Source organism: Epinephelus lanceolatus, chromosome 23, assembly GCF_041903045.1.
Source record: "Epinephelus lanceolatus isolate andai-2023 chromosome 23, ASM4190304v1, whole genome shotgun sequence".
Classification (NCBI taxonomy): domain Eukaryota; kingdom Metazoa; phylum Chordata; class Actinopteri; order Perciformes; family Serranidae; genus Epinephelus; species Epinephelus lanceolatus.
Window position 1 is genome coordinate 29,663,705 of NC_135756.1, and position 13,741 is coordinate 29,677,445.

At 42.5% G+C, this 13,741-nt stretch overlaps 1 protein-coding gene across 1 annotated transcript in view; it reads left to right on the forward strand.

The window, feature by feature from the left end:
- LOC117249299 (NXPE family member 3-like) overlaps positions 1 to 5,470 on the forward strand; it is a 58,945-nt gene extending 53,475 nt beyond the window's left edge. The window contains exon 7 of the mRNA XM_078165063.1: positions 5,330 to 5,470. Coding sequence (XP_078021189.1) covers positions 5,330 to 5,385 — 56 coding nt within the window. The 3' untranslated portion in view covers positions 5,386 to 5,470. The remainder of the gene's footprint in view (positions 1 to 5,329) is intronic.
- The last annotated feature ends 8,271 nt before the right edge of the window (positions 5,471 to 13,741 follow it).

The window sequence follows — 13,741 nt, forward strand, 5'->3', positions numbered from 1 at the left end:
TGTCTGTCCACGCCTATGTCTCAGCTGTCTCACAAGCACTCACAAAGCCATTGTCTGTTAATTATATCTGTGATGCTGCAAACATGGAGACAGAATGGACATAGCTCATCCCTACAGCTCAATCTAGGTGAAAATGTGGGTGTAAATTCATTTTGTGGGATAGCAGCCATATTGGTAAAATGCAAATTAGAGATCATAAATAAAATACAATATGATTTTAAAATATATCATAAATCTGAGTATTCTAACGTGTTTCTAATGCTTAAACATATGGAATAGACACTAAGTTTGCCAAAAGAGTAAAAAAAAACACCCTCATATTTTAGGTAGCTGCCATCTTGGAAATATGCAAATTACGGTTACACGTGTCTGATGATAAAAATAACCTTTCCAATGTTTCTTATGGTCAAAAAGTTATAGCCATAGCCATTAGGATGGTGAACATATTGGATTGTGCTGCCATGGTCATCAGAATGCCAATCTTCGATGCCCCACTGTTGAGATGTCTTCTACATATATTAAGCTATATGTACCAAATTTGGTGCTTTTATCAGGAAATGAACAATTGATCAGCCATGCCACCCCACTATAAAAGAGACTTGATTCCTCACACTAAGTCTAAGAGGGTTAACTGCCAGCAGGAGTCTCCAGAAGATGCAGGGAAATGGAGGACAGGATCCTGCCTGAATTCAGGAGCAACCGGACAGGCAAACTAGGCGATTGCCTAGGGCCCCGAGCTGGAAGGGGGCCCCCAGAGACGGCTGACATTGGTCCATATCAATGACAATATGATGGAACCCCTATAGACACTGCAACAACGACAACACGTTGGAATCCCCCCTAATGGGGCTCCCTACTAGCTGCTGCTTGCAAGTGGCTAGAGGGGGCCTCCCAGAGACTGCTGACATTTGGTCCGTAATCAGTGACACAACTTGAAACCCCCTTAGACACTGCAACGACGACACGTTGGGAGACCTCCCTAATGGGGCCCCCTACTAGCTGACTAGCTGCTAGGGTGACCAGACGTCCCGCATTGTGCGGGACTGCACAGCATTTCCGTCTCTTTTCACGCGTCACGCAAATTGAGACCATGTCCCGCATGATTGGTTGCCACCCGTGCTAGCATTGTTGGAGTACCGTACTGTGGGATAAGTTCAAAGTCCATTCGCAAGAGGGTGAGTGTCCATGCGCTGTCCAATAACGGCACGCGCTGGCCACCTGGCACTCAATATCAATATAACAAATCATTCAGTAGCACACTGTGCGAGTACAGGTGAATCCTGCCGGTTGTGGGTTGAACGGGGGTCACAGACGGCGTATTCTTGTCAAATACGGCGCAAGATAACGGCTTACCGGCGACAGAGAAGCCCGACTCCAGGTCCAATAATTTCCTCTTTGTTGATTTCATGACTGCCCAGTAGTACCTGAACAGCCGAGCCGTGGCGGCACACAGGTATGTGATGTGTGAGAGGAGAAACGAGCCGTTCACATTTCTCTCTTACTGGCAGGTAATGGCCCACAAACCTCACCGCACTTCTTTACTTGTCAGGGGAGGAGGGTGGCTGGTTGATTTTTTATTTTTTATTTTTTTTTATTTTGATGCCCCCTATGTTCATCACTCATTGATGCTGTTTTTGAAGTATGAATAAGTCAATAAGTAATTTATTCCATTGAAATATCATTGATGTACTATAGAAAAGTGATTTATCTTTTTATAAATGACAAAAGGCACATCTGCCTCATTTTTGCTGTGGTATCGTGATACTACTCAGAACCATGATACTTTCACTGGTATCGTACAGTGGGTCCCAATTTTGGTACCGTGACAAGTCTCTGACGACTAAATTTCACACTGGGGGCGGGTGTCCCACATTGTCCCTCACAAACCTACTCCTTGTCGCATATTTGGTTTATTGGGACCTGGTCACCCTAGAGGCGGGGTGGGGGGGGGCCTCCAAGGTGCCTCTTGCCTAAGGCCCCCAGAGTGTCTTGAAACAGCCCTGCCGGACAGCGGACGCTCAATCTATTTTTAAGTAGGGTACGGTGTTATGAATCATTTTCTCTATAGTTCCTCATAAATCTATTGTGGTAGGATAACTGTTTCCATGTAAATCTTTTGTGTGTTGGAAACAAGTTTAATTTAAATTCCAGAAAAGTGGTATTGAAAGCCATGAGTGGCTATAGGCCTCTCATTGGTATTTGGAGCTGGTTGGTATGTAAAGCCTTTAATGGTATTGTAGAGCAGTTCCATGCAATCCCAGTAAAAAAGTATAAAGAATTGACAAAGAGAAAGAAAAAAAGAGGAAAAAAGGAGATTGTAAGAGGGTGGAGGAGTACTAGATAATCCTCATAGAATAAGTGTTTCACTAGCAAGGACCACGCCACAACAATATGTTGTTGTTTGTTTAATGTTTGTCTAATGTTGTAATTCCGGAGGTGATAGGTTGGTCTGGGAGGATGTACTGGAGATCGGGCAGAGGGAGACTCCTTGTGGGGGTTCTGTCTCAGGTGTTTTTTCCACCTGAGCTGATTACAGGCCCACCAGAAGATACTTAGAATGAGACATGGGAGAAGTAATCACCAGATTGAATAAGAAGAGATGAGAGGAGAAAGGAAGAGAGGATGAGGGAATGTTGGTGGGTATATGGTAGGGAGGATGATGGATGAAGGGATTGAGAAATCTGATACAGACGGAGCAGGATGGGTTGACCAGGTAGTGTCTGCCAAGTTAACACATTAACTTCATTTATTGCAAAACAAATTTTATATTTGATATAATGATACATAATTATATACTAAGTTAATATAATACATTATAGTACACCATAATAAAATGGGCATATGTCTGGGAAATACATAGAATAAGGTGGCTCATTCAGTTTCTAGTATACATACTTGCGTACACACCCCCGTGTACTAAATGGGTACGTTATTCAAAACAAATGTGTCATACAAACCACCTGGGTGAATGAGTTCCTCAAAGGTAGTGTGTGCCTGATAAGATCCAACCATACTTGTATGGAAAGATTAGTGTGACTGTGAATTTTGTGTTAATGATAAGCTCATTGAAGGTGTAAGCACATCTGTTGTTGTGAGTCAGTTCAAATATGGGGAACAAAACAGGGAAATTAAACCTTTACACAACCCTCTTTTAGGTCCTGCTAAAATAGTGGTAGGAAACTGGGGAAGCAAATGTGGTTGAGGATGTTCCACTTTGACACCATATCACCCTGGGGTTTTTCCCAATAATAGGCACATTGAGCACAGATTGGTTAAGAAGGTGTAGAGTACTGTTAGAAGAAAATGAGCAGGGAAGGAAAGTAGGGAAGAAAATTATGGATTGGCAAGCTTTTCAAAAATGGGAAAGGGAAGCTGAACTAAGCTAAGCTCAGTGGCAGGTTTAATGTTAAAACAAGAAATGAAAGATGAGAATAGGTGTGAAAGACAGACAAACAGAAACGCAGGGCAAGAGATAGGGCTCTGCCTCTGCCATATGTTCTCACTGCTCCTGGAGCCCCTCCTTGTCAAGAGGCACATGGACAAGGTATCATTGTACTCTGACCCTTCTACCCCCATCTGAAATCCAAAGAGACAATGACTATTTGTGCCTCTCACAGGAGTGTCTTTTTCCACTAGCACCATCTTTTGATCATTGGTTGCAGAGCCAAGGGGACAAAGGGGCGTGCTCCAAATGCCCATGATGGTTTTTCCCAACCCCTAGCCACAACCATGGCAGCCAGGAGGTGAAGGAGGTTGCAGAGGAATTGCCCGACCCACGAAATACTGGAAGTATGAAATAGGTCATAGCAGCACAGCAGTTAATGGCCAACCCTACAGGAAGTGGCTGTCTGTCGCAGATGTTTCAAGCTCTGATGGACCAACATTCAACCTGCCAACTGGTCCACCAGCCCATCAGTTGGATCAAGGAATTTTACCTTGATGCTGGACAGGTTGTATGAGGCGGTGTGTACCGCTTTTCCCTTGAGGGTCTGCTGACCTGAAATCCACAACACCAAGCAGAGGGAAGGAGCTGCATCTTGGCTGACTGTATTGGCTGGGAAACTGAGCCCATTGCATCTGTCTGGACACATCAAGAACAAGATCAGGGGAACTCCTGGCCACATGCACCACCTCCACGGGCCCTCTGTTCATTCTCCAGGATTGCTGTTGATGCAGCCATAGCAGGCAGTGGAGGCACAATTACACTTATGTTATTGACTGCTGAAAAAGAGGCATTGCTGTGAACAGTGCTTGATACCTTGTGGGCTCGAAGTTAGTTTGATGTTGGAAATATAAAGGGTGCAACTCTTGTTGTCCAGACAAAGGCAACTAATAGACCATGCAAAAGACAATACCCACTCAGCCCTGAGGCTATTCAAGGAATGGCTCTTGTCATTTAATCACTCATAGGATCAAGGTGCCATTTTGTAATGCCCTAATTCATCATGTAACACCTCTATCCTGCCTGTAAAGAAACCTGTTCAAGACCTCATGGTTGTAAATGAACACCCTGCCCACTGTCCCAAATGTAGCAACACTTTACCCAGGTGCCAGCAGACTCCTGTTGGTTTTCTGTTATAGATTCAGCATGCATATTTTAGCATTCCCGTTGACTCTGACTCACAGTTCTGCTTTTCCTTTCATGTTCAATGCTAAATGTTACGCCTCAACCAGAATGCCACAGGGCTTTGCCTCTAGTCTGACTTTGTTCGCATCGGCTGTGGTAGAAAACCAATTGCATTGGCAGCCAATGCATGGTAGCACACTTTTTTCAGTATGTTGATAATCTCTTTGTGTGTTCCACCACACAAGCTGACACAGTATCTCTGCTCTGCTTTTTGGCCATAAAATGGTCTCAAAAGACAAGCTACAGCTTGTTGCTCAATCAGTGCGTTATTTTGGCCATGTTATCAACAAGGAAAGGTCATAAATTGGGTCCTGACCACATCCAGGCTATCTTGGATGTTTCAAAACCACGCAAAAAGAAAAAAATGATGTCCTTTGTGGACTTAGTAGGCTGTTGCTGTCCATGAATTTGTGATTTCGCGGAGATCTCCCAACCCCTGTATGACATCACTTATGGGGGAAGACATTTGGACTTCTACAGGCAAAAACTGCTCACCTGATTCCAGCAAGGCTATTACACTGGCAAAATGTGTTACTAACTGTGTCTAATATCACCTTGAGGTATTGTACTGTCCATAACCCATGGAAAGCTTGGCATGTAACACTATTTGTATAGAGAGAATTTCACAATTAGATTCAAGATTCAGCATAACAAGGTTTCAGTTACCCCTTTGTTCTTTGTTTTTTTTCTGTTTCATTCCAGTACCAGAGGAAGTGGTTACAGTGTTGTGCTACGGCCATAGTTTGGGACTGTCATGAAGGCCAGAGCTTGTGCAAGAAGGGAGTACAGCGCCATCTTCCTCGTTCTGGCCGTGGCTGTCTTAATCTTAGTGCTACACAACATAGACGTTCTGGAGGTGAGAACCTGTTTTTAGTGGGATCAATTGAATGGTGGATCCTATTTGAAATGTTTAATGTTGGTCAGGTTTCAGGGTGTGGTTTATAAATATGTGTTTATAAATATGTGTTTCCCTGTGACTCAGGATAAGAGTAATGTTCTTCACTGTAAATAAATGCAATTTGAGTTAAATGTTATTTTTCCTCTCAGTCCTGCATTGTGAATTGCTGACAGCAGCAGCTCCTCTAGTTAGAGGATTAGGCTGACAATATTTTACACTTCCCATCTCCTGACAAGACCAAAATCATCAATGTGTTCCATTCTACTTTTCCCATCAGAGATTTCTGTATTTCTGTTTTCCTCTGTGCTCTTTTCAGTGGTTTGAATTAGGCAGGGCTCAGTCTGAACAATCTGATGCCATATACTTACATGCACCAATCGTGCACATAAATAAATCAACATTTGAATCAAAATCTGATGACAGCTGGTGAATGTCAATCAGATCTGATCAAAAACGTTTTTTTTCACTGTTTGGTCATGAATATTTGATATTAAAGAGAAATACTTAAGAGTTGAAGCCAGGTTTTCAGGGCCTTTAATGACTCACTATCATGTAGTCAATTGTTACAGAGCTCAAAGTCAAGATCTTCTGGTAACATTTTAAGTACAGTACAAGTCTAAAGTTACCTAAAATCTTTCTGAATATTGTCAGCAATATCAAAGCAGCTTCAGGTCAAATACTCACACACTCACATCAAAAAGAAACTGGAGTGGATTGCAAAACTAACACAATTATGAAAACTGCTTCTGACCCTAGATTCAATATTAATAAATGTTTTTATTTTTATTTTTATTTTGTTAATATAACAAAGTCTGAGTAAAAGATTCTGCACACTTTAGTCCTGTTTTCACCAAACATTTTCAGTATGGTACCTTTGGAACCAAAAGTAGCCTTCAGACATGGTACCTCGACCCTAGCATTTCCACCTTTAAATGTTGGCGGAGTTGTTGTCACTCACTGCTCTGTCCAGTACTCACTGTATTTCCTTATTATTGGTGACAAAGATGGAAGTCTGTGCCTCGTTTGTTGTCCACAAAACAAGGCTGCAGTCCAACATACTCTGAATAGGGCTGTCAATCGATTAAAAGAAATTAACTAATTAATCGCACAATTTTCTGTAATTAATCGCAATTGATTGCGAGATAGATTGATTGTGTTTAATCACATTTTGCTACTTAAGACTGAAGCTTGTAACGGATATTTATTTATGCAAAATCATGAAGTTAATGCAGAATAAACACAAATAATGTATATTTAAATTCAAATACTATTTTAATAGCTTTCTTTAAACTTTAAACACACATGAGGTCAGAGCTAGAACAGAGAAAATACAGGTGGACACACACACATATATATATATATATATATATACAGTACAGGCCAAAAGTTTGGACACACCTTGTCATTCAATGCGTTTTCTTTATTTTCATGACTATTTACATTGTAGATTCTCACTGAAGGCATCAAAACTATGAATGAACACATGTGGAGTTATGTACTTAACAAAAAAAGGTGAAATAACTGAAAACATGTTTTATATTCTAATTTCTTCAAAATAGCCACCCTTTGCTCTGATTACTGCTTTGCACACTCTTGGCATTCTCTCCATGAGCTTCAAGAGGTAGTCACCTGAAATGGTTTCCACTTCACAGGTGTGCCTTATCAGGGTTAATTAGTGGAATTTCTTGCTTTATCAGTGGGGTTGGGACCATCAGTTGTGTTGTGCAGAAGTCAGGTTAATACACAGCCGACAGCCCTATTGGACAACTGTTAAAATTCGTATTATGGCAAGAACCAATCAGCTAACTAAAGAAAAACGAGTGGCCATCATTACTTTAAGAAATGAAGGTCAGTCAGTCCGGAAAATTGCAAAAACTTTAAATGTGTCCCCAAGTGGAGTCGCAAAAACCATCAAGCGCTACAACGAAACTGACACACATGAGGACCGACCCAGGAAAGGAAGACCAAGAGTCACCTCTGCTTCTGAGGATAAGTTCATCCGAGTCACCAGCCTCAGAAATGGCAAGTTAACAGCAGCTCAGATCAGAGACCAGATGAATGCCACACAGAGTTCTAGCAGCAGACCCATCTCTAGAACAACTGTTAAGAGGAGACTGCACGAATCAGGCCTTCATGGTCAAATAGCTGCTAGGAAACCACTGCTAAGGAGAGGCAACAAGCAGAAGAGATTTGTTTGGGCCAAGAAACACAAGGAATGGACATTAGACCAGTGGAAATCTGTGCTTTGGTCTGATGAGTCCAAATTTGAGATCTTTGGTTCCAACCGCCATGTCTTTGTGAGACGCAGAAAAGGTGAACGGATGGATTCCACATGCCTGGTTCCCACTGTGAAGCATGGAGGAGGAGGTGTGATGGTATGGGGGTGTTTTGCTGGTGACACTGTTGGGGATTTATTCAAAATTGAAGGCACACTGAACCAGCATGGCTACCACAGCATCCTGCAGCGACATGCCATCCCATCCGGTTTGCGTTTAGTTGGACCATCATTTATTTTTCAACAGGACAATGACCCCAAACACACCTCCAGGCTGTGTAAGGGCTATTTGACCAAGAAAGAGAGTGATGGAGTGCTGCGGCAGATGACCTGGCCTCCACAGTCACCGGACCTGAACACAATCGAGATGGTTTGGGGTGAGCTGGACCGCAGAGTGAAGGCAAAGGGGCCAACAAGTGCTAAACACCTCTGGGAACTCCTTCAAGACTGTTGGAAAACCATTTCAGGTGACTACCTCTTGAAGCTCATGGAGAGAATGCCAAGAGTGTGCAAAGCAGTAATCAGAGCAAAGGGTGGCTATTTTGAAGAAACTAGAATATAAAACATGTTTTCAGTTATTTCACCTTTTTTTGTTAAGTACATAACTCCACATGTGTTCATTCATAGTTTTGATGCCTTCAGTGAGAATCTACAATGTAAACAGTCATGAAAATAAAGAAAACGCATTGAATGAGAAGGTGTGTCCAAACTTTTGGCCTGTACTGTATATATATATGTAGAGAGAGAGAGAGAGAGCACACAGACACATACAGGACAGGGAGGGAGAGAGGGAGGGAAACACACACACTCACGATAAAAAGCACACACACACACACACACACACACACGCAGAGGAAAAACAAGAAAGAAATAACTTACCTGCAAGGTTCAAGTAGTTCCTCCAGCTTTTGCAGTTTGGCAAGCTCCTGGTCAGTCAACATGGCAACCTTGCTGTTTTTCTGCGCCAGGGTGGTGGTCAGCGGAGATTTGTTTCTCTGGATCTGCTTGACCATTTCTATGATGGAATTCCATCTTGTTGGAACATCCTGAGCGAGTGATTCTTCCTTATGTCCGTGTGAAATTTGCTGTTCCATTAATTCCTGAGCGTTTGATGGACTATGCTTAAAGTGCCTGACAATCTTGTGACATTTGGCCAGAGCACTTTCAAATCCACTGTCGTTAAGGGAAACTGTGACCGTTCTTTGCAGAATGTGGGCCGTGCAGGGCAGATGTTCAAATGCACTTCTACTGTGCTAGTTAGCTGGCAGTTTTTAGCTATCCAAGTAACCAAGGAATTTGTCAATTTTTCACTCACAGGTTTCGTTATTTGCCCACGAGCACCACACTCCTGCAGTGTGGACTGGCGAGGCCCCGTAGAGGTGGATTCAGCAGGGTTGCAAATTGTGCAAGTAACTCTTGTTTTGTCCAACGAGCCGCCAGGCAACTTCTTAAAGTGAAATGTCCTTATCCATCTTTGTGCTGTCGGGTCTTTGCGACTGTCCTTTAGCCATGATAGCGCGGTTTGGCTGCTCATGTGATCAAAGGTTATGGGTCAGCCGCCACAGGAATTAAACAAAACTGCATTAATTGCGTTCATTTTTTTTAATGCGTTAAATGTTTTATATTAATCTCCTAAATTAACAAGTTAATTTTGACAGCACTAATTCTGAACAAAACAAAACAGGCTGCAGTGAGAGTCTCTCTTAACGGGATATTCAAAAATAGCGGGTTTGTGCACTTAGTCCTTCTCAGGCAAGCTCAGGGGTTGAGCGTTGCCATAGCTCAACACTATGCGCCCCTTTTTTTTCCCTGAGGATTGGGATATATGCAGATATGTAGATACAGTACAGGCCAAAAGTTTGGACACACCTTCTCATTCAATGCGTTTTCTTTATTTTCATGACTATTTACATTGTAGATTCTCACTGAAGGCATCAAAACTATGAATGAACACATGTGGAGTTATGTACTTAACAAAAAAAGGTGAAATAACTGAAAACATGTTTTATATTCTAGTTTCTTCAAAATAGCCACCCTTTGCTCTGATTACTGCTTTGCACACTCTTGGCATTCTCTCCATGAGCTTCAAGAGGTAGTCACCTGAAATGGTTTTCCAACAGTCTTGAAGGAGTTCCCAGAGGTGTTTAGCACTTGTTGGCCCCTTTGCCTTCACTCTGCGGTCCAGCTCACCCCAAACCATCTCGATTGTGTTCAGGTCCGGTGACTGTGGAGGCCAGGTCATCTGCCGCAGCACTCCATCACTCTCCTTCTTGGTCAAATAGCCCTTACACAGCCTGGAGGTGTGTTTGGGGTCATTGTCCTGTTGAAAAATAAATGATGGTCCAACTAAACGCAAACCGGATGGGATGGCATGTCGCTGCAGGATGCTGTGGTAGCCATGCTGGTTCAGTGTGCCTTCAATTTTGAATAAATCCCCAACAGTGTCACCAGCAAAACACCCCCACACCATCACACCTCCTCCTCCATGCTTCACAGTGGGAACCAGGCATGTGGAATCCATCCGTTCACCTTTTCTGCGTCTCACAAAGACACGGCGGTTGGAACCAAAGATCTCAAATTTGGACTCATCAGACCAAAGCACAGATTTCCACTGGTCTAATGTCCATTCCTTGTGTTTCTTGGCCCAAACAAATCTCTTCTGCTTGTTGCCTCTCCTTAGCAGTGGTTTCCTAGCAGCTATTTGACCATGAAGGCCTGATTGGCGCAGTCTCCTCTTAACAGTTGTTCTAGAGATGGGTCTGCTGCTAGAACTCTGTGTGGCATTCATCTGGTCTCTGATCTGAGCTGCTGTTAACTTGCCATTTCTGAGGCTGGTGACTCGGATGAACTTATCCTCAGAAGCAGAGGTGACTCTTGGTCTTCCTTTCCTGGGTCGGTCCTCATGTGTGCCAGTTTCGTTGTAGCGCTTGATGGTTTTTGCGACTCCACTTGGGGACACATTTAAAGTTTTTGCAATTTTCCGGACTGACTGACCTTCATTTCTTAGAGTAATGATGGCCACTCGTTTTTCTTTAGTTAGCTGATTGGTTCTTGCCATAATATGAATTTTAACAGTTGTCCAATAGGGCTGTCGGCTGTGTATTAACCTGACTTCTGCACAACACAACTGATGGTCCCAACCCCATTGATAAAGCAAGAAATTCCACTAATTAACCCTGATAAGGCACACCTGTGAAGTGGAAACCATTTCAGGTGACTACCTCTTGAAGCTCATGGAGAGAATGCCAAGAGTGTGCAAAGCAGTAATCAGAGCAAAGGGTGGCTATTTTGAAGAAACTAGAATATAAAACATGTTTTCAGTTATTTCACCTTTTTTTGTTAAGTACATAACTCCACATGTGTTCATTCATAGTTTTGATGCCTTCAGTGAGAATCTACAATGTAAATAGTCATGAAAATAAAGAAAACGCATTGAATGAGAAGGTGTGTCCAAACTTTTGGCCTGTACTGTATATGCGGCCAAAATCAATACATATAAACATTTGAAGATCCCCTCAATACTAAAAGTGTCTGTCATATAAAAACTTAAGTAATGGTCAGTGTTGTCATGTGGAATAATTAAGGTGTGTTGATTGAGTCACTTTGGCAGCTCGTGCATTGAGTAACATTACAAGTTAATGTTCCACCTTAAAATCCCAGCAGTTGGCCCAGTGAATGAAGTTATTTTTTTCTCCGACTCTGGCTGCTGCATGAGGCAGCAAAATGTCCTTAAATTAATTTTATAGTTACATTCCATTAATAAACTCTCCACAATATGAACAGTGGCTTCTGCCTCAGAACCAGCCACAACTTGGCCCTGAGCAGAGTGACCGTCCACTTTTGACCAATCAATGGACTGCAGTGTTCACAGCTCCACCTTTTAGTACCAGATCTGTGTACTTGGTACCCTAACAGAAGGGGTACCAAAAATGGTAACAGTTGTAGTGTAATGTACTGATTTACTGAAGACATATACTGTACCTTTTAGTTGACTTTTAAAAGATACGTGTTGAAGCAGTGTACTTTGTGCATTGACAAATTACACACTGGTTTATTATTTCATGTATTCCTATGATACACACACTCACTGAGCATTTAAGCATTGTGGTGGAGAAGTACCTAGGCATCATTTCTAAAAATAGCATGAGGATGGGCTCAGAAACACTGGTGGAAAGTTAGGGGAATTACAGCTTGTCCTGAGAATGACCCTAGTAAGAGGAGGCGGTCTTAGATTGTCTAGGAAAAACATTACTCAGCAGAAATATGACACCATTATGGTGGTAGGATGAAAGGAGAAAAAGTGACTCAGCAGAGGTGGGATATCGTTACGATCAGAGCCAAGTGGGAAGGATTAAGAAAGAGATGACTCAGCAGAAAATCTTTACAATAAAAACAAGTGCGCAAACAAAGAAATTTCAGTCTTGCTCCGGAGCTTGACTCATTGAGTTGTGATGTGTTTGTTGCCTGCGAGCACATTAAACTCAGTTGCATCTGATTCTACGTGTCTCCAGTGATTTTTTTTTTCCTCTGAGTATTTGAGTTTTTGATATCTAATGGAAGACAAAGAAAGTCCGTTTGAGAGGAAAAGAGCGAGGTCGCGAGCTTTCTGGCCCAGCTCCCGACCATTTGAATTATTTTGCTTCTACACAGTACAGAACGGTTCCATTGGTACCATCCACAACTTTTCATAGTGGAAACAGAAAAAAACAGTTCATCTTATTAAAGATTTTTATTGTATAAACACAGCAATATGAAAAAAAGCAACCCAACACTCTGACAATCTTGTTTTGACATCATGACATCACTGGGTGTGGTCACAGATAACATAACCAACAACACATACTTCAGAGCACAGTCGTTACTCCTTAATCATCAGCTTCATTTTACCTTCTCCTCCACTGTGATCTGTAAAGATTAATGAGAGAAAAATCAATGAGGTTTAATGGTTTTTACCTGGATTCTCTTCATCAGTGGAGTTTGTAAAAATATTGTTTTGCACTTTGAATGTGGCTCAGTTGTGTATGCAACAAAATCCAGTGCATCTTTTGGCCATGAAAATCTTCCTCTGTCAAGGGCTTCTGGGCAAATGAAATAAAATACACCAAAACATGAACTTTAGTGAACAAGACCTGCAATGCACACACACACACACACACACACACACACACACACACACACCCTTTGAATTTGAATGGCTTTAAAAAATGCATTCTCTCCATGGCTCAATAACCAACAACAGAGTAAGGACCACAGGAGAAGTTGCGAAAGGTAGAGATTCCTCCAGCTAACAGATCAACTGTTCTTATCAATCCCCCAAATATATTCAGTTACTTTGAGTTTGGGCCTTCTTGACCCTTTTGCTTTATTTAGGAAATTTGCTTTCTGTGTACTTAATTGATGCATTTTTGTTACCATTTCTCTCCTGACACCCTGCCAGTTTCACCACAAAGTGAACTCCACCATCATCGTCCAAAAAGTTTCCACTGATCCTGACATGAATCACAGCTTCTGCACCTTCCACCCACTCTCCCCTGAGGACGCTCTGGAGGAACGCCTCCTACTAGACTCCATTGCTTGGCCTGAAACTCCACCTTTGCCAGCTCCTGTTTCCCTGGAGAATACCAGTGATCCAGCTCACAGCACCTTCACCATTCTCCCAAGGAGGGGAGGAGGACAGTGGCATGTAGGGGATCAGCTGGAGGTCATGATAAAAATGTCTGACTTCCATGGTCGTCCCAAGAAGTATGGGGGGGACTTCTTACTCGCCCGCTTGCACAACCTGAAGCTTGGTGCAGGTGTAGCTGGGCAAGTGTTGGATCATCTCAATGGGAGCTACTCTGCTGTATTCTCTTTACCCTGGGAAGGAGACGCACAGGTTGAGGTGATGCTAAATACTATTATGTTAAATGTGGTTGTACCGCAGGTGTGTAATCTATCTTCT